Below are 22,441 nucleotides of genomic sequence, written 5' to 3' on the forward strand. Positions count from 1 at the left end.
CTTACCTACTTACCTACTGACCTACTGACCTACGGACCTACGGACCTACGGACCCACTGACCCACTGACCCACTGACCCACTGACCCACTGACCCACTGACCCACTGACCCACTGACCCACTGACCCACTGACCCACTGACCCACTGACCCACTGACCCACTGACCCACTGACCCACTGACCCACTGACCCACTGACCCACTGACCCACTGACCCACTGACCCACTGACCCACTGACCCACTGACCCACTGACCCACTGACCCACTGACCCACTGACCCACTGACCCACTGACCCACTGACCCACTGACCCACTGACCCACTGACCCACTGACCCACTGACCCACTGACCCACTGACCCACTGACCCACTGACCCACTGACCCACTGACCCACTGACCCACTGACCCACTGACCCACTGACCCACTGACCCACTGACCCACTGACCCACTGACCCACTGACCCACTGACCCACTGACCCACTGACCCACTGACCCACTGACCCACTGACCCACTGACCCACTGACCCACTGACCCACTGACCCACTGACCCACTGACCCACTGACCCACTGACCCACTGACCCACTGACCCACTGACCCACTGACCTACTGACCTACTGACCTACTGACCTACTGACCTACTGACCTACTTACCTGTCTAAAAGGGTATGGAGTTTTACAGAATATTCCAGGCATCTAGTAAATAAGCCGGAAACTAATACGAATATATGTAACTGGAAATTAGCTGACATAAATCATCATAATTTCGCATGAATAAAGGCTACCGTAGTTACTGACACTGAAACAATATCTCACAGAGGCTTTTTTGATGTGGACAGCTCCTCCACCAGCTTGGAATCAAACTAACGCAGGAACTACCCTTGCTGTCATTCAAACTGCTGTTCATCAAGTGCGGAATGGAAATACTAATGAGGTTCTGAGGTGGAATTACACATTGTTATCCGGTCAAAAACTAGCACTGACCACATTTTCCATTGGTGATGGCAGCGCTCAAAACGACATTGGGTTAGTAATCAGTCCAGGCCCTTCTGGAGCCCCATTTAATAAGTTCAAAGACCGATTCAGCATTTACAGCACGGGTCAGTTTTCTAATTTGACAATAAACAAGGTGACTGAACAGGAGAGTGCTACTTTCCAGTGCAAGGTGCAAGTTGAAGGGGATTTATGGGCATACAACATACGAGTTGAGGTTACAGGTAAGAATTTACAGTAAGATTCTTGGGCCATTAATTAACATACATGTAGTTGGTTTTCTTTCATCCACGTACTTGCCTTTGGAGTGCTTTCATCCCGCGAGGGACAAGAAAGCCTTCATAGGAGGCGAGGTTATGCGCTATACTAGAAATAGTTCCATGTTTAAGGCTTTTAGCCTAACACGTGAGAAATTCTAGAAGAATTCAGGTTTCTACTTCCTTTCTTTAGGAAAAGGAAAATATAACAGAGCTAACTAGCTTTCTAGAAGAGACAAGTCACGCAATGTAAAATATGTAGTCTTCAAATCTACATTTAACTGTTGTCATAATAACATTTACCGGGTTATCCAGAAACACTGATTTACCAGATTTAGACTTCATCGCTTTATTTCCAGGGTTATTTATAATTTTACCACAATTGCTACTAATCTCGCAATCTGATTGGCTAATTTGCCGTTGCCGATAAGAGTCCAGACAACTCTGCTTGCGTCAATGTGCACGCAATGCCTTTTTCAGCTCGCGCTCTGAAAAATCATTTTCTTTGACGTTGATATTTTGGTAAAAAACAAATCGAAATGTGGTTTAGCGTGGTCTGTACTCTTGTCGACAACGATATGCGTCATCACGGTGGTCAAAATTTGTTGTGGACTCACGAGGCGCAGCCTTGTGAGTCCACAACGTTTTGACCACTGCGTGACGCGTAGCGTTAGCGATAAGAGTACAGACCACGCTAAACCACATTCTATTTGTTAAATCTACAACTATTTTGGGGGCTATACGAGTTTCATCAGACACAAAGAAACTTGTCTATTGCCACAATTGTAACTTTTTCTTCGAATATTTTCGGATTAGAACATATTTTTTTCGTCTTTAAAACAATCATCTCTGAGAAATGCGCGCTTAGCCATTCTTTTTTTTAAAATTGCGATAGCCCTTGTTATAATATTCGTTTTCCACCTAGTCCTAAATCGCGGAAAAGACCTTTGCACTAAGTAGTCGCCGTCCTTAAGTGGAAGGAGTTAGTAGGCCTCTCATAGTAAGGTAGCGCCCTGTTGCGCCGGTTGTGGTCCTCGCAAAATTATAGTCACCCTTGAAGTTTGGCTTCTTTTCTACCAACGCCTTGGATGACGGCATAGTCTTACGATACATTGAGGACTTGAAAGTTTGCTAAGTGGCTGACAATATAGCTTCCAACATTTTCCAGCACATCTTTAATACACCAGCACGATTAATGCGATGAGACTAGAAACAAGGAAACGAACAAACATTGGTGTACCAGTTACGATCATTTTCTTACCATTACAAGTTACCACGGAAACGGTACGATCTACAACAACCTTTACTTAATACAAAACGAGCTTATCCGACTCGTTTTTGAGTTAGAAGCATTTAAAGCTAAAATTAAGGGTTTATAATGTGTTATGCTGTTGCTTTGGTAACTGTTTGTGTCACAAAAGGTGTCCTAACTTGTTTACCAATGATTGGGCATTTATCTGATACCACTATTATGGCATCAACTGAAATAAAGAGGTAGCATTGATCCATCAAAGATTCTGGAAATCGTCAAGATTGAATACGTACTGCTTTTATCAATCCAGTTATGTTTTCAGATCTCTCACACCTCTCCGTTGTTGTTGGCCAGCTGAACGATGGACTATATGTACGAGATTGGAGTAATTGAAAGCGTAAGCACTAGAATTGAAAATTCGAGCTCCAAGTCATACTCTTCCGCTGATCTTATGGTTCCTATCATGTCTCTCTCCCTCTCATGGTCACTTCTTTGATCCTTCCGCCTACGAATGATTTTATTTAAAAGGAGAGGGACAAATGAATCTCCACTACGAAGATGTGAAAACTATTACTTTTGACATCGACCGTGAAATTATAATGATGTTTGACTGTTGGAAGTGAGAAATCGATGTAGGAAACCATGACTATCCTTACCCGTATCTTTAGCTGTACTTAGATCTACTTAGACCGTTATTTCGTGTGTAAACAATAGCTGAGACCTCCTTGATCATCTCCTTGATCATCAAGATTTCCCCATACAGACCTCGTGCTCGGTTAATATAATTAGAGCTAATTATTAACTAAATAAATAATTAATAAAAATAACTTTACCCTTTGACAAGATGAACCCTTAGTACATTGTCCTGTTAGATCCAGCAGACATCACTCATATCTCAGGAAACCAAACAGCGAATGAAAATGAGGAAGTGACGCTGAACTGTTCAGCAAAAGGTATGCCAAAACCAAGTATTACCTGGACAAGGGTTTCTGACAACAGTCCTGTGTCCTTTCCTTTAACCATCACTGGTAAAAAGGATGAAGGAGGCTACAGATGTACTGCTGACAATGGTATTGGTAATCCAGCAAGACAAGTTGTCTACGTTGTTGTTGAAAGTGAGTAAACCGATTTTTTTAAATTCACACATAAAAATAAAAATAGCAGTTTACATAATTTTCTGTGTCTCTGATAAAATTTACTTTTGGTGCATTACTCTACGGTACAAACTCATATTGAGTGCCTAGTTGTTACAAAGAAAGTTTGATGAAGACTGCAAAGTTGCTCAAACTAAGAACTGCTTTTAGTTGCCATCCGTCTTTCTCTCAACATTTCACTTTCATTCTGCCGCTTTTTGACTCTTAAGTTGATGAAACATTGCCTATGATTATGTTACAGGTACATATGAATGTCTTTTTACCCGCCGATTACGTGTGCATATTTAAGAATTTAGCAATTGAGTAGCTTCCTACCAAAAAATAAGTCCGCAAAGTGTACTTGTGTGGGTTTAGATTTACTTTTATTTCATTCAGTTGGAGTGCTAGTTTTAAACGTTAGTATTCGGGAGTTAAAGTACTACAAGTGAATAGGCCATCACTAGAAAGATAAAGGTATAAATTTAAATAAATAAGGTAATATTGATTATTAGGTGTCAACATAGGTGAGTTGTTATTAATTTGTTCACAGATATCAAATTAACTTGCACATGTACTGTCAAGAGGGTTTGCTGCAATATCTAAGCCAGTTACATAATAAAGTCAGCAACTGAGAATTCAACAGTTGGTCCGAAATAGACACCTTGTCAATGGGGTCAATTCCACTGACGTTCTGAATACGTTTTGTCATGACTGGAAAGAAATGTTGTCACGTGGAATAAGAATGATCAATTTGCAAACAGGAAGTAGGTTCTTTTGTTGATTGCCAGCTCTAAGATGATGCAAAATGTGATAAAATTTTACTGTAAATGCGGTAAAAATATATAAAAAAAAAAACACATTGTTCATATAGTTTGCATGATTCCTTTGATAGATGAAGATCCTTGTGATGTTAAAAGTATATGTTGATGATTGACTAGTAGTTTACATAATAATTTCTGGATAGCAAAGTGCATCCATTTTTGTTTCTGGATTCAACATTAATCTTCAAGTGGCTGTTAGCATACAGTTGTGTAAAGAGTTGTGTAATAGAGCTTCCAACGTCTCACGTGAAAAGTATACAGTACAGGTTTATCAGCCGGAACTTGATAAAAAGTCAAATGCTACCTGACAAACATCAAAATTATGTCTAAAGGAGTGTTCCACATTGCTCAGTGTGCTTCACCCTGGTTTACTAGGTTCTTATGCTCCCATGACCTGGTACAGATGTGTACGTCTCATTGTAGGTGTTATAACTGTTTTGTCAAACCCAATACTACTTTGATCGGTTGGATCTGTTTCAAAATACAATAAGATCATAACATATTTTTTATCATGCTATTCACAGTGGGAAGTTAATAAATTAAATTTTATTTGATGAACACAATGCAACTGTTATCAGCTTTTTTAGGATAATTTCTTGTACACACATTCATTCACTGTAATCACATTCCTGGTCGTGTTGAACTTGTTGCATATCAGCTTGACAACCACAAATCAAAACATGTGCAGGACACCTTTCATTTTGAAAGGACAAGTGCGTGTTTGTGAGCAAGACAATTGCACTGACCAAAGTGTATCTCCCAAATGAAAGGGGTATCCCATGCAAATCCTCGAAGTTAAATTAAAAATATGTCAAAGCTGTGCTCTGACGTCTTTAAAACTGTAACAAACAACAATTGTAGTAACAATGATGTAATACATCAAGCATGAAAGACCGTGTTTAACCACATTTCCAAATATGGAGAAGAGTCTTTAAGATATAACACACAGCTGAGAATTTTTGACAAAATTTGAGGTTTTGGAAATGTGTTGGAATGTGGTCTTCGGTGTTTGACACACTATATACACAAGTACACCTATCTTCTCAATTGAGACTAGAACTAAGGAGAAAAAGGCGACTTAAAATTACAACATCTATGTCAAATAAGATCAGATATCCAAACACCATCACAGTTATGATTTACATTGTTTAAACTTGATGAGTTATTGATGAGTTTGAAAAAATTATTTGAAAATGCTTCTGCAAGTGAATTTTTAAGAGATATTGGGCATTGTTTGATGTCAAGAGTAAAAATATGACACAATGTATTAAATTGCATTACGTTGCATTGAACGGTACGTTCTCGCAAAAACCGAAACTCTTCCTGGAATATTAGTTAACCTCATTGTAACAGTTAACAGCAAATACACATTCTCTGTGCAGAATTTATATTTTGTAGAACTGTATAGGCTCGATCCAATAAGCCTATTCTGAGCACAGTGTCTTCTATTTGATGGTAAATTTTAACCATAATCAAGTAAACATAATTTGCAACACACTGCTTACCAACGTTTTCACCAAAGTGTGTTTCTGTCAGTTCCTTGACTCGTGGCCAGCAGACACAGTGGTTGTTGGATTAGTGTTATTGAATACTGCAGAGCCTGGATTGTTCTCCACATCATTCACTTCCCCTTACAAGCAATGGGATGTAGACAAAATGTAGCCCATCATTACTGTTTATGTCCAGAAAGCGAAAGCGAATACTCCTCCCGTGCAATCCACACTGAACACGAGCCGAGCCTGGATAAGTTAATGGCTTGCGCGAGAAAAACAAATCTTGTATCGCCGAAGAAATTCTCTCACGAAGATCTAACTGAAATAACAAGGAGAACACAGTTCTCGAGGGCAGTGCGGGAAAAAAAATATATATATATAACAAAAACGAGGCAAAGCAATTTGGAAATGGAAAATAACTTACTTTGACTCGCGACGGTAAGCTGTCGAAAAATATCTGAAATATTACAAGTACACAGCAATGGCCACCGTATCGAACGATCACGTCATATAGCCTACTCAATTCCTCCCAGAAAATCTCGCGATACGCGACACGTAGACACATAAATTCCGCCGACGGTAGCATAGTGTAGGCTGAAGCCCCCAGAAATATGAAGTGAAGAACATCAAGAGGGACCTGAAGGTCAATAACTCGACCTAAATTTTTCTATACGGACCTACCTTACTTCCAGAATATTATTATACACCTATTTCAATTTAATAGAATCTAATATGTTTTACATATTTTGATTTCACTCTATCACTGGCTGTGGGTAGATTAATCTCAGTTTAGAATAAATTACAGAATAAATGAATGTTGAAAGAGTTTCAGTTGAATATTATCTGGAGTGAAACAAAACTGACGTCGTCATGTCTAGAACATAATGTAGAGAACAGAATATAATCCTATCAAAACATGGGTAAATAGTAGATTCCTAATATTTATTACATTTATATAGATTCTTCTTAGGCAGCTTTATTACAAGTTGCCTTATTACATATTTCTGCTAAATAAGTCAAAGTCTTTGTCATGCGCCTTTCCAAAAGGACTTATGGAGTGACGCTATCAGCGCAACTATACACTCTACCAAAACAACAGCCCTTGATGAGAGAGTCCCAAAAGCGTCGCTCTGTGATTATGTTTCTGGTTGGCTTGCTCACCAAATGTTTTGGTTGAATGTTTCGTTACTCCCAATAACGCGGCCGATAATATTCAACTGAAACAGTTCTAACAGCTTGTAGGTGAGTTGTCTTTCCGCGGCCAGATCCGTTTTTTGGGTCACAAACCGTCATTCTTTTCATTCTAAAACTTTTGTCCAAAGCCGTTTTTGCTACGCTTTTTCGGGTTGGTCCTAAAAAAGCATTAGTCGTTCTTTTTCTCCCTCTTTGTCGTTTTACTAGCATTCTCCTGGCGCTCTTGTTTGAACTATTCTTCCTTTTAGTTGGGTTCTATAACCGAAATGACAGTACACTTATTGTTAAACTTCAAATTAATAACATTGAACTACATGACATTTCTGCAGGATAGCATAAGTTACATGAACATAAGTTATACTTACATTATTTCTCTTTGTGTTTAGACTATCATCCAATAGACACAAATCTGAAGGCTTCTTTTGTTGGCAACTCAATTGTTGTGAATACATCCTTCAACATCACTTGCAGTGCACAAGCCAACCCACCTGCAAAATATCGATTCTACAAAGACCAAGACAATTTTGTTAATGACACAACTGGAAGTGATATCTCAGTTATTACAACTTCAGTGAGTGAAAGAAGAAAGCAGGTGAACTACAGCTGCACTCCATTTAATGATTTTGGTGATGGACGTAGAGATGGGTTAAGCCTGACAGTGTTACGTAAGTATGTAATATCTATAGCTATCCCATCTATAGCTATCCCATGTTTTTACCAAAATACCATAAGCCAGCTCAGGAAAGCCATTTACTTAAACAAAGAAATTCACCCTTACTTGACGTCTAGAGATGAGAACTGTTGGATAAACTGATTTGCGTGAGTACGCAGTTAGCTACAGTTGCAATTCAGCCTGCAAACGCTTTTGCTAAAGCGTTAAGTTTAATACTGTTATAGTTGAATGACGACAGTTTCCAAAATTTTTCAGCAGGGACCTCGCAGGAGGAGGGGCTGGGGACTTTAACTTTGGATAAATACAAAAACTCCTTAAAGAACTACGAAGATCTTCTTCTGGACTGGATTACTTACCTTGTCGGAAAACTAAAGTCCAAAATACATGGAATGATTTAGAATTTAGAATCGTACAGCGGCTGCTTTCCCACAAAGATAATAGGGAGTTTAAGAAGCTATGATGGCGACGCCGAAGAAAACTTCGATTAAAAAATGAATTAATATTTTACCTAAGGATCTCGCGATACTCTAAAGTGATTTACTTTGTTTATCACTGTCAAATCTATCACGAAACTGAATCTGGGACAAAGTGATAAATTTGAAATAGAAATTTAAAATATTAGCCGTTGTGGCTCACGTTCCTCAGACGACGCAGAGTTTGGTCATTTCGCGTTGTTGTTTTGAAGAGGACGGCGAAGAAATGTACCACGAATTATAACGCACGTGCACAGCCATTGTTCTGCTCATTAAAAACTTTCGTTTAGCGACGTTGCCGTTGCCGTTGCCGTCGTGGCTTTCTTAAACTCCCTAATAATCCTAATACAGAAGACAAAAGTGTCAACCGATAGTGGTAAACTGGATGTTAATGTCGTGGCGAAAATGTAGGAAACGACGTAAATTTCAAATCATTCCTCGATACGACTCTAGTAAAAACTCAGTGGCAGGAACAGTGCTGACACTGCAAACGCAAACACGAAGGTATTGAAATCGAAACTGGAGAACAATCAGTTCCCATGAAAACACTAAACTACTACAGGCAAATATGCTTTGCATCCACTGACGCGATGGCTAATGCTCGTGACCACTTAAGATGATTCCACTGAAATAGAACCTGCACTGAGATTTTTGTGAAACTTTGCCTATTGATTGCTTATATTATAGGAACTAAAATTCTGAAATAAAAATGAGGGGTCCACATGTTCGTTTAGGAGCAACAGCACCTTGTTTATACCCATATAAATCCTTATAATAGCACCATGATTGTAGTCACGATTGCTTGCTAAATTCACGTTTCCGACGATTGCGTTTTGTTCTACACTGAGAATTGGTCCATATTTATTTTACACAGAGAAATTTATTACTCAATTCAAAACAACAAAAAAATGATAGGCCACCACGCTCGTTTTCGAGAAAATGGTGATTTACCTCTATGGCGAGGTCCAGCTGTAAACAAAAAGCCGCCATTTTTTAATGCGCGCGCGCTAATCACGCGTGAAATTATGCGCAGTAAGGGTGCGCAATGCAATACTGGGGAATGACCTCTATATTTGTACATTTGTTGATCTCTTGTCTATTAAGAGGCTGTCTCTGTAAAAACCGACCACTGAGTTTACCTCGAAAATTCGATTTTTCTCATAAGCTGGGATTTCGAAGCCCTTACCTAGTCAATCACTAAAATGAGTTTTATTTGATTAAAAATTCTAATTGAACTTTTCTGGGATTGATTGAAGTTCGGTCCGCTCGACACAAGTTGCATGCCTGCCGAAACTACAAAAAAAATAGCACATATTGCCGGCGCTCTAAAAAAATTAATATTCGCTCAAAAGTCCTAATTCTTTTTTTCCGCTATAGATATATCATAGCAGTTTGCTTAGCCATGTTGCAGTTATAATTCAATATTGTTCCTTCAACGGTCAAAAGAAGATTTTCTACCCGTTAACTCGAGTTTTCAACCAAACACGAAAATAGCTCTACTAGCCCTACTTTGAAGGCACGTTTTAAAAATGTGGCACCTGTTTGAAACTGCTGAACTACATGAATAGAAAGTATAAATGGCCCTTGATTTAACGCAATAATAAAACTTGTCTGCACACTAGGTTTTCAAAACTAACGACTGCTTAAAGCTCAGGAAATTTTGAAACTATTCCAGTGAGTAACTAAGATACTCGCCTTCGTAAAGTGCTCCGATTAATTCACGTAAATCTCTTACCTGGCTTCAAGATTAGAGTTGTGGTCCTTTGTAGCGATCCTTGAAACCTAGGTAGCATTAAAACTGTCAGCTTTTCCTTCCAGCGGTGGGTTTGTATACAAGGTACATATATACGTTCCCAATCTTCCCGTGAGTATCACGGGAATCAAGATGATGTGACACTCACGGGAAGACTGGGAACTAAAACACCTGTTGTAAACACAAAATGGCCGTGGCGTTCATCAATCCTTCCTTGGATCCCCGGATCACCGTTTACTGCTCATAGATGTATGTGTACCGAGAGTTGTCCAAAAGAGTGCTTCTACAAACCGCTCAAGAGGACTCTACATGATTAAACCGGCTTCGAGGAAAACAATGGTCAGTAAAACAAAGAACATCGAAGTATGTGATCGTCACGCTCGACAAAGGTGAGGAACGTATAAATGTGCCTTGTATACAAACCTACCGCTGGAAGGAAAAGAAAAGAAAAGCTGGCAGTTAATCCAAGCTGCCCATGTGCGCACTGTTCATATATTGACTGACAGGAACAGGGATGTAATCATACTGTATATAGCTGCTACTTGAACACCACTGAACATACAAAAACATATCAATTATAATTTGTAACCAACAGATGACATTCCTTTCATTGATATACAGTGTACTTCATTGTTAGTTTACTGAGTGTCTACAGTAGTAAATCAAATGCTAGGGGGATGGTACCAAAACTTTCACAGTGGCAGGCTCTGCCCTGAGATGCAAAGCAAACATAATATAAAGATTTAGCAAAGCTTAAAAGGGGAGCTCCTGGGCCGGGTTGTTCAAAGCCCGATTAAACTAACCCAAAATAGGCGAGAATTTTGATTTGAGTTTTGAAACTTTACGGTGGAGTTTTCCCCTTCTGTTGTTTGGCCTTCTGTTTTGAGTTTCAATTATCTCAAGGTCCTCAAAATATACAAAAAGCAGTGAAAAACATTTGTATACAAGAAAAATTATACTTCGGTTAACTTTTATAATCCTGGGTTAACGTTAACCGACTTCCGAACAACCCGGCCAGCAAGTTAACCTAACATGAGCCCGCGATCTAATCGAAAACCCAGCACTTGATCAGCGGTTAACTTCAAAAAAGCAGGTGGCCTCGATGAACTCTAAACTTGAGCCCGCGATATGGTCACGTGATACTGGTCAGCGAATACCTTGTTTTGACATATCAATTGACGATAACATGGATGTCCAATATCAAAGAGTTGCGCTACAAACCGAGGGTGCATGTCTCTGTCAACGTATTAGCTGGAGTATGGCCGCCATGTTGGGCAACTCCGCCGCCGCCGCCGTCGTCGTCGTCGTCGTGCGTACGCGCCCCCGAGCAATACCGCTAACCATGAACACCATGAGAAAATTTATTCATGGGTTTCTTTTTCTTTCCCATATGAGTATGGGGCTCCGCTTGGTGGCCCTTCGGGCCGCCGGAGCTCCGCTATAACTGTTGTGAACTTGGCGACTTGCTTTCGAGAGCACATGCAATTTGGTTTAAATAAGACACTGGAATATTGCAGTACAACAATGTGCACAGTCCCAATCAAAGGGCCATCCAGGCTGAAAATCAGACTTTGTCAGGATAAATACTGATGTTCTTGTTGACTTAATCTGAATGTGCAGTTCCAGAAGATATTCACACCCACCACCCATTCATGGCCAGTCATTAGAAATTCCAAAGTAACAGGAGGAGAGAGCCCTTAAAGAAAAAAAAACTCTCTGTGGGGTATGAATCTTTTCTTGAAAAAAAAAAATGTCTGAGAAATAATTAATTACAAAATAATGTTTAAGAGCCACTGCCTGTAAATATGGAGAATCCGACGACAGGTCAGAAAATTCGGATTTTTTTTATTGCGTCAAAAAGACCCTTTTGGTGAAGTATGGCTGGTTTGCAGTGTCACGCCATCAAAAATAAAATCATAACCATTCAATAAATTAAGTCAAGAAGCTGGGATATGAAAGATGATTAACATATAAACAACTTCGCCAAGATTTATAGAGCTTTGTACGGAGTCGCCATGTTTGTGCCCCTCGGAGGGACACAAACATGGCGGCCGTAAAGTAACAGAAACATCTGTCATTGAGTTTTGCCATTGAAACGAAAAGTTATTACTCTAGAGCTCCGACAAATTGAAATTAATACTTTTTCTAGAGCAACAACTGTTAAGTTAGCAAAAACTTGAGCAATAACTCATCCTTTTGACCATTCGAGAGCCTTATCGGGCCGCCATTTTAATGTCACACAACACATAAACTTGGAAATTTAAATGTGCCCTATTTCAAAATGAGGAACCCTGTCGAGCTTAAACGCTGCAAAACATCAAGTTATTAAAGGGTCTCACATCTGATGAAACTAAAACTTCAGAAGGATTGGTAATTTCTTATTTTGGAAAATGATAACGTCATATGAAAAGCGGCGATTATCAGAAATATACTTTCAAAGTTCCAGCGACTTCACATTTTTGTGAAGTCTAGGAAAGCTCGAAATACCGCTCAATCAACCAACATGGCCGATGGAATTTATGCAAAATTGCACATTTTCAATAGGCCAGTACAGAAAGAAGGGAACTTGCCTGGATTTCATATTCACACAGTTTGTAATGTACACTTTAATCATTCCTCTGAGCTAAAAGTCATCTTGAAGTAAATATGTTTTGTCTACTTCTTGGCCGTTTGAAAAATACAACTATCGCAATTTAATTTACATGTAGAATTTCAACTGACTTTAGAGGGTCATAACTCTTCTAGAATACGAATCTCTCAACAAATAAAAGGTTCTAAAGGAAGAGCTATGCTATAGGTATACCATATCTAAATGGCTAGTTTGGCCCGTGACAATTAAGCGCACTAGACAAAAAACTATAAAGAGTATTTTGACCAATTGCGCCTTTTTTGGACGAGCGAAAATAAGAATTTGTCTCGTTTTTACAGGCAGGCACTCTTAAAAGTTTAACGAAGTGGAGTACATACCTTATATTTGTATCATGCATGATTTAAGAGTGACCTTAAGGACAGGATACAATTCACCCCTCCCTTTAATAGGAACTGAAATCAAAGATTTTCTAGGGGAGCATGGCTTCAGATCCACCTAGTTGGCTCGCGTTTAGGCATTCTGTTTAAGACCGTGGACGGTCGTATTGAATACCTAATTAAAATGCCTGGTGCAGATGTCATAGCCACATGCATTGGCACTACTAAACTTCAACAAGCTTAGCTTATTGTAAATCGTAACTGCCGTAAGTTACTAGTGTAAAAAAAATGTGTTTCGTTAACAACACAAGAAATTAGATTTAGGAGATTAAAATATGTTTTCCCACGATTCTTGGATGTAAGAATTTTCTATCAAGGTAGGTATACTACAAAAAAAGCCATATTTTGCTCGCCAAAAAGAAGATATTGTACTTGTACCCTCCGAACAAACAAATAAATTCTACAGTTCAGGCCGTCCGTAGTGTGGTAGATATGAATCTCGTTATACTTTGCAGTCTGACAGATTTGTTTCACTATTTTGTCAATTCTTTTCGTTTTCCTGTTTTGGCTTTTCATTGTAAATAGATCCACATTTCCAGCTTGTGCATCCAGTGCTTCTCCGTTTATTACATTTACATTGCGTTACATCCTGCCAGCAGTTGAGTTTTTCGCACTTCCAGTATATATGTTTATTTCGCTATTCTTGGCCTATGTTATGATATTTTAGTGCTATGTTATCGACGTTTGGGCTGTCTTAATCAGGAGTCGTTCCATATTTTGGAAAATTTGAAAGTTTTTGGTCTTCCTCTGTGGTGTTATCTTTTCGATGTTTCTTCATATTTTAGAGCTTTCATAGCACTTTATACTTTAAACGTTCATATACCGTTACTCTTACCATCTTTTTGTTTCTCCTGAAACCTTGGTACGCTTGTGAATTGCTAGTCTTATAATATATCTTTTCCATTAGTGTTTCTCTTTATAGAATAATTATTATTATTACATAATAATTATAATTACTATGTTGTTTGACAAAAGTTTTTTCTGCTTGCCTTTTCCTTTTGATACCACTGGTCTCACGGCTTGTAACTATGGGGCGCCGTTTGTAAATTTATTATTTAGACCGAATTTATGCCATTTTCCCCTTATTTATAAATAATTGGAAATGCCACAAAATTTGTTTATAAATAAGACACAAGAACTTGTCCGTTGATATGTAAATAATTATTTTAGGTACTTCCTGATTTATAAATAATCTTTTACCATAGAGTTATTATATATAAATAACAAACTAAACAACCTCAATTGTTTATAAATCAGGTCATCTCTAAAATAGTTATTTACATATCATAAAGTTTGTAAATCCCATTATTTATAAATAAATTACTTCGCCGGGAGTGTAAATTCATTATTTAGAAATAATAAATTTCACCTCGCCGAGTGTAAATTTATTATTTATAAATAATGAACTTCACTGAGTGTGTAAATTCATTATTTAGAAATAATGAATTTCACCTCGCCGAGTGTAAATTTATTATTTATAAATAATGAACTTCACTGAGTGTGTAAATTCATTATTTAGAAATAATAAATTTCACCTCGCCGACTGTAAATTTATTATTTATAAATAATGAACTTCATTGAGTGTGTAAATTCATTATTTAGAAATAATGAAGTTTCACCTCGCCGACTGTAAATTTATCATTTAGAAATACTGAATTTAACCGTGTGTGTAAATTTATTATTTAGAAATTCATTATTTAGAAATAATGAAGTTTCATCTCGCCGAGTGTAAATTTATTACTTAGAAACAATGAACTTCACTGAATATGTAAATTCATTATTTGGAAATAATGAAAGTATGAATGGCTGACCCAGCGTCTCTTGCCCGATCGATTTCGGAGGTTGTTTCTCGCGATATAAGTGAGACAGTTAATGCTGCCCTTGCTCAGGTAGGTATGCAGCCTGAAATTCAGCAGTGGCGGATCTGGATGAGGGGCCCGGGGGCCCGTTCCCCCCACCCCACCCCACGCCTCAAATATCTATTATGTCGTTCTTATTCACTCAACAATTCAGCAGCTCACACTGCAACAGGAACAAGTACTCAAAGGCCGAGGTAACAGGTAAATTTTAAGAAAAGAAACTGCTGCACGAAGAAAGTAAAAATCGCTTGGCGTGTTAAGTGAAAGGTCTGATTTCTATTGAAATAGACCTTTTTCGCTTGGGCGGTTTGTTGTTCCATTACAGACCACGTGATATTCTCTAGAGAATTGTTTTTTTATTCATCTAAAAATTATTTTTTCATATACGCGCAACTATTTGAAAATTTGAAAGGAAGAATTCTCAAGAGTATCATCACATGGTCTGAAATGGGGCAACAAACCGCCCAGTCGAAAAAGGTCTATTCAACAATGGTTTAAACGTAAATTAATTTAGCTTTCTACGTGTACGATCTTTGGACTTGCCTGGAATAGACATGTCTAGCCGTGACTTGATCAAGCCAAACAAAGTGTGTCACACAGCTATCCGTCCAAAGGTCACAAATGTCACAAAGAATTTAACCTGCGAGCAGGCTCACGTTTGAGTCAAACGCGCGAGTGACGAAGAGGAATAGCGATCGGCGGGAAAGAGACGCCAAGAAGTGACTTTCTCCTCTTGCGGCTTCGCCCGTCGATTTCTCGCTCTCAGCTACGCCGAGCGCGTTTGTGCTCCAACGTGGGCCTGTTCGCAGGCTACAAAAAATTATTTAAGCAAGTAAATACATTATTCGATTTCCCGATTTTAAAAGCTCTGCATTTTGTTCATGCAGCAATTTCTTGTCTTAAAATTTACCTGTTACCTCGGCCTTTGACTAGTTGTTGTCGTTGTCGTTGTCGTTGTCGTTGTCGTTGTTCCTGTTGCAGTGTGAGCTGCCGAATTGTTGAGTGAATAAGAACTACACAATAGATATTTGAAGCGTGATTCTCGTTTAAACGCAATAATTCACAATAAGGGGAGGGGGGGGGGGGGGAGCCTCCCCTAGATCTGTCACTGTTGAATTTCAGGTTGCATACCTACCTGAGCAAGGGCAGCATTAACTGTCTCACTTATAGCGCGAGAAACAACCTCCGAAATCGATCGGGCAAGAGACGCTGGGTCAGCCTTTCATACTTTCATTATTTCTAAATAATGAATTTACACACTCAGTGAAGTTCATTATTTCTAAGTAATAAATTTACACTCGGCGAGATGAAACTTCATTATTTCTAAATAATGAATTTCTAAATAATAAATTTACACACACGGTTAAATTCATTATTTCTAAATGATAAATTTACAGTCGGCGAGATGAAACTTCATTATTTCTAAATAATGAATTTACACACTCAATGAAGTTCATTATTTATAAATAATAAATTTACAGTCGGCGAGGTGAAATTTATTATTTCTAAATAATGAATTTACACACTCAGTGAAGTTCATTATTTATAAATAATAAATTTACACTCGGCGAGGTGAAATTCATTATTTCTAAATAATGAATTTACACACTCAGTGAAGTTCATTATTTATAAATAATAAATTTACACTCGGCGAGGTGAAATTTATTATTTCTAAATAATGAATTTACACTCCCGGCGAAGTAATTTATTTATAAATAATGGGATTTACAAACTTTATGATATGTAAATAACTATTTTAGAGATGACCTGATTTGTAAATAATTGAGGTTGTTTAGTTTGTTATTTATATATAATAACTCTATGGTAAAAGATTATTTATAAATCAGGACGTACCTAAAATAACTATTTACATATCAACGGACAGGTTCTTGTGTCTTATTTATAAACAAATTTTGTGGCATTTCCAATTATTTATAAATAAGGGGAAAATGGCATAAATTCGGTCTAAATAATAAATTTACAAACGGCGCCCCATATGTAACCTGTAAAACTAGTCTACAACGTTTCTCTCTTTAAGTCATTCAGAGAAAGTGTAGTTATCGAATAGGAAATCCTCTCAGATCTCCAAATAGCAATTTTAAAAGATGCACATTGTTTAAAATAATTTGTGCGAGTATTAATATTCTTGATATTACCCTTATTGCCTTTATCTCTTCATAGATGCTCCAACCGTCCTCAACATCTCTAGCAATAACACAGTGAACGAAAGTGACTCAGTGACTCTAGTATGTACAGCGGATGGTAATCCAACACCAAATATTACCTGGACAAGAGTTTCTGACAACAGTTCTGTGTCCTTTCCTTTGACCATCACTGGTAAACAGGATGAAGGAGGCTACAGGTGCACTGCTGAGAATGGTGTGGGGAGTCCAGACAGTGTGGTTACATTCATTAACGTTCAATGTAGGTCTTACAAAAATACTGATTTCACACGAGATTTATGGAGCACAAGTTATTTGACATTACGAGTTATATTGAAGTAGCAGTGATGTTTTCAACAATTTAGCCTTTAAATACGTCCTGGCCCTTTAGACACAAGGCTCCCCAAATCTTCAAATTTCCACTGGTGCTTAATTTAATGACAGGTTCACACAAAGTTGTACTCTTATCATGATCAAATAGTGAGCATTTTAATTATTGTATTGTTTTGCAGTTCGCAGGATTATTTTATGACATGGCACATTATTATTATCTTTCTGAATCTTTTGCATGCTTATAAAATACAGCAACAGATCAGATGACAGTAAGCTAGAGCGTTATGCACCCCATACGTGTACTGGTTGTAATTCTTTCGAAGCAGTCCTTTTGGTTTCCCTCTCTATGACAAACTATCGACAGGACGAAACAAACATACAAAAGGAAAAAATCTCGTCATCTGACTTTAGTTATTTTTGGGGAGTATTTATGCGATATTTTCCGGTTTGGGTGTTTTAAACTGTTGCCTTTACATGTGAGCCAATGTTTATCTTTATACATTATCCAAACTTTTAAATAGGGACCATTCAACCTATGGTTTCTAACAAAAATCACTGCTTGAAGATTCATGTGCGCAATACCTACTACCTATTCTTTTAAAGGGATCAGAGCTGGTGCACATCCTCCCTATAAATCCACTATTATTTGTATACATGAACTCTGTAGACTAGGCACTCCAAATTGTTGCATTGGTTTCTTACTTTTTAGTGCTAAAAAGCGCTAGTCGGTCCATGTCACATACGTCTAGATAGAAAACTAACGACACGCGGTTGGACTCCGCTTAATCGAACTCGGTTATTCCTAACCATCTACTTTCTGCACTGGTTTTTATTTCCCTTGACCTAAAATTAAGCCTGTCTATTTTGAGGTCCATTGGTCGAGTTGAGAGGTTAATATCATCATAAGATCATGCAACCTTTTTCACATTTTCACAGAGCCGAAACGCTACAATCTGGTGTTTTGATAACACTGTAGTCTTGCGCACAGTATAATTGACTTCGTCCCTGGGTGCTCTTCTCTGGCCCCAAGTCGATAAAACTACATTTCCTGCTATTATGTTGATTATGTAACTATTTAATTATTGTTTTTCTTATGTTTAATGCTGACTCATTACTTCTGGTTATGGGCCCTCTTCTTTGAACTATTTTCCCTTTTGGTTAGTTTATATAACCGAAATTTAAGGACACTTACTGTTAAACTTCAAATAAATAAAATTGAACTACATGACATTTCTACAGGATGGCATAATTTACGTGTACAAAAGTAATACTTACATTGTTTCTCTTTGAGTTTAGACTATCGTCCAATAGAGACAAATCTGAGGACTTCTTTGAGCGACAGGTCAGTTGTAGTTAATACATCCTTCAGCATCACTTGCAGCTCGAAGGCCAACCCACCTGCAAAGTATCGATTCTACAAAAACCAGGACAATTTTGTTAATGACACAACTGGCAGTGACGTCTCGGTGATCTCAACGTCTTTCAATGAAAGAGTGAAGCAGGCGAACTATCGTTGCACTCCGTTCAATGACTTTGGTAATGGACCTACAGAAGTTATAACTGTTACAGTGTTATGTAAGTACACAACATAATTGCTATCCTCTTTCTGTAGTTGAGTGCCGTCACTCGACAATCCACCTATAATCGTGGGTATAACTCTGGCATTTTCCCAATAGGACTACACTACTCCCTATTTAAACTAAGAAAACACGACTCTTGCATTTTCCAGTGAGAATACACTACTATCTAACAAATATACCGAAATACATTAACATTGATTAATGAATGATGTCTTTTAAGGCTGGTTTCCATATGATCGCAGACGATCGCGGATCGCGGATCGCAGATCGCAAAAAGTTTTGCGATCGTCTGCGATCATATGGAAACACACTTCTGAGATCGTCTGCGATCCTGCGATCGTGATCGCAGACGATCGCAGACGATCGCAGAAGATAGAACCATGTTCTATCTTCTGCGATCGTCTGCGATCGTCTGCGATCAATTGCGATCGTCTGCGATCATATGGAGATCTGCGATCGAAACGTATCCCATAATATTTTGAATTCCGACCCATGATTCAACGCTTCTTTGCAAGAAAGCAACCGCTTGTTTGTTGTAAACATGGCTGGCGTTGAACAAGGTAACGTTAGTAACGAGAAATTTGTGGAGAAAGTTGGGTGATATCAGTGCGTTTACCACCGTAACAGTAAAGATTTCAAAGACAAAAACAAAAAGGCTAATTACTGGGAAAAAATCGGGGAGAAATTTAATTTATCGGCGGCTGAGGCGGAGGTCAAATTCCGCAACATAAGAACTGCTTATGGTCGTTATCTGAAGCGATTGAAAACGCTACCTTCTGGCTCAGGGCGAGGTGCAGTGCCAAGGGAATTTCAAAATAGGTTGACAAAAAGAAGGAATACATTTGCTTGCAGCAAAATTTCCTCCTCGACGTCCGCCATATTGTTTGCTGCGATTTTCCCGCCAGCACAACGCGCGTGTAATTTTGACAGTTCCGCTGTCCGAAATGTATGCAACAGTCGGCTCTGCGATCGCTTGCGATCGTCTGCGATTATATGGAAACAACTCTCTTTGCGATCGTCTGCGATCTGCGATTTGCGATCCGCGATCGTCTGCGATCGTCTGCGATCATATGGAAACCAGCCTTTAAGGTTAATGTTTTCTTTTTGAAGATTCACCTGATGCTACAACCCTCAAAACAGTTTCTAGTAACACTACATTACTTCATGACAGTATTGTGACTTTGAACTGCGAAGCAGACGCCAGTCCTGAAGCTGAGTATCATTTCTATTTTAATGGCAAGTCTATTGGTAACAGTGCTTCAGGTGTGTTTAATGTCACAGTTGAAGCAGATGGAGTGTACACTTGTGTTCCTGTAAACACAGTTGGCACAGGAGACAATGCTACTGTCGGCATCACTGTTGTTGGTAAATCATGCAATACAATAAAAATTATTTTCTTTTTTATTAGGGTTTGAGGACAACTTGGACCATTTGTCTCGTAAATAGGAAAGTTGACGCCTTTCATATTTGCCCAATATGTTCTGAAGCTTGGTGGAATGAAATCCTGTAGACTCTGTAGCGCCAAGTTACAACTTCGATCGAAACTTTGCTGCGTCAAGCAGCACTTTTTACTGTTTACATATCTCGTAAACTGAGAAACCTTTCGTTTCATTATTTGATATGTATTGTAATTGATTTTGGTTTTGAAAGTAAAACAGCTAATGGCTATCTCCAAAGATAAGGCAGCCGAGTGCCTGGTAGTTTTCGCTGTCCTTTCAGTCTTTGAGTAAATAATTGGAAGGATTGCTGTTGGCTTCAAAACCCTAATGATAAAAATATCGTAAAATCTTATAATCTGCATATAAGTCCATATCCTCAGAAATCTCGGAAAATGATGTTCTTGATATTTTGCCTGATATTTGTGGTCCAGTAGTCAGACAGAATTTCAAACCGTGCAGTAAGTACGTAATTAATGACAGTACTTTACACAATTTTCAGTTTCTTTGCATTTGATCAAATTGACTTGAAGTACTTTTTTCTACCAGATCCAGCAGACATCACTCATATTTCTGGAAATCAAACAGTAAATGAAACAGATGTAGTGACACTCAACTGTTCAGCAAAAGGTATGCCAACACCAAGTATTACCTGGACAAGAGTTTCTGACAACAGTTCTGTGTCCTTTTCTTTGACCATCACTGGTAAACAGGATGAAGGAGGCTACAGGTGTACTGCTGACAATGGTATTGGTAATCCAGCAATCCAAGTTGTCTACGTTGTTGTTGAAAGTGAGTAAACAAAACATCAGTTTACATAATTTTCTGTTTCTCTATTGTAGAAGATCTTATTGAGTGCATATTTGTTACAAAGGAAGTTCGATGAAAACTGCAAAGCTGCCATGAGTGAGAACTGCTTTTAGTTGTTGTCCGTCTTTCCCTCAACATTTCACTCCCGTTTTGCTTTTGTTTTACTCTTTGGTTGATTAAACACTGCCTGCATGTAACATTTAGTTGTGCGTTGCATTATTTATCCTGCAATGATTGCTCGTACATATTTTAGAAATCAGCCGTTTAGTCGCTTTCTGATTTAAAGGAGAAGCTCACTCTAAAAAACTGTTTTTCTTTTGTCAACGCAAATAAAAATCTCGCACCAAGTTTAGCTACTCACCGAAGTCTCAACTTTTAAAGTGCAGGTTTCCCTTATGAAATTCATCTCCAAAGAAGCCTGAGTACTCAGCAGCTAGGCCGCGTTTTCTTGACGTCATTCCGTCTAAGCTTCCGCCAAGCCTTTTAAGGACGATGCCTACTTTCATAGTGCCCACACGTTGTGTGCATCACGCAAGGCATGGTTTACAGCAAACGCGAGCGCTGACATTTACATTGACGTAATGAACTACGTTACCAAGGACGGGACTAAAATGAAAGCAAAATTTTCCTACTGTAACCAAGGCTAGTTTAATGAACTTGCACTAGAACCAGGAACACCAGAGTAGTGGCATATCGCTAACCACTAACTGTTAACGGCTTCCAGTTAAAAAAAAAAAAAATAGTTGTTATCTGCATGTAGAAAATTATACTGAAATCCAACTGGAAACATGTACCTGCAGAAGGCGTAGTAGGTCACCAACAACAGTTCTTTTCAGAACTACACTCACCCGGACTATCACACTATACGAACTACTGATACTCCTGGGTTCAAACCATTTACTAAGATGGCGTAGTGTGTGCGCAATAAAAGTGTTAGACTAAAATGTTTGACTTACTGGGAAGGTGTCAGAGTAAAATGTCACGGGCACCGTAGAAGGTTTCAAAAAAGACGAAAACAATTTATTTAACTTAAAAAAACGCGCTCTTTCCCCTATATTTTATGTTATGAAATGGATATTTCAAGCCTATTCAACACGTAATTAATTTCTGGATGTGAGGAAACGTTACTTGTATTTTGTATTTTGGCTAACCAGACGAGAGCTCTCGGGGACGCTAAAAGCGCTGTTGCGACG

General features: G+C 38.5%; 1 protein-coding gene across 1 annotated transcript; it reads left to right on the forward strand.

Moving 5' to 3' along the window:
* The first annotated feature begins 828 nt into the window (after window positions 1–828).
* Window positions 829–21,238, forward strand: LOC149109481 (neural cell adhesion molecule 1-like). Its single transcript, XM_089294638.1, has 6 exons — window positions 829–1,216; window positions 3,374–3,616; window positions 4,147–4,158; window positions 7,529–7,807; window positions 17,109–17,351; window positions 20,988–21,238. Exons 1-6 carry the CDS (start codon window positions 829–831, stop codon window positions 21,236–21,238), a joined length of 1,416 nt encoding a protein of 471 aa, XP_089150764.1.
* Window positions 21,239–22,441: the final 1,203 nt, after the last annotated feature.

This window comes from Orbicella faveolata, unplaced genomic scaffold (assembly GCF_042242905.1).
Source record: "Orbicella faveolata isolate gen_17 unplaced genomic scaffold, um_ofav_v1 contig_25, whole genome shotgun sequence".
NCBI lineage: Eukaryota > Metazoa > Cnidaria > Anthozoa > Scleractinia > Merulinidae > Orbicella > Orbicella faveolata.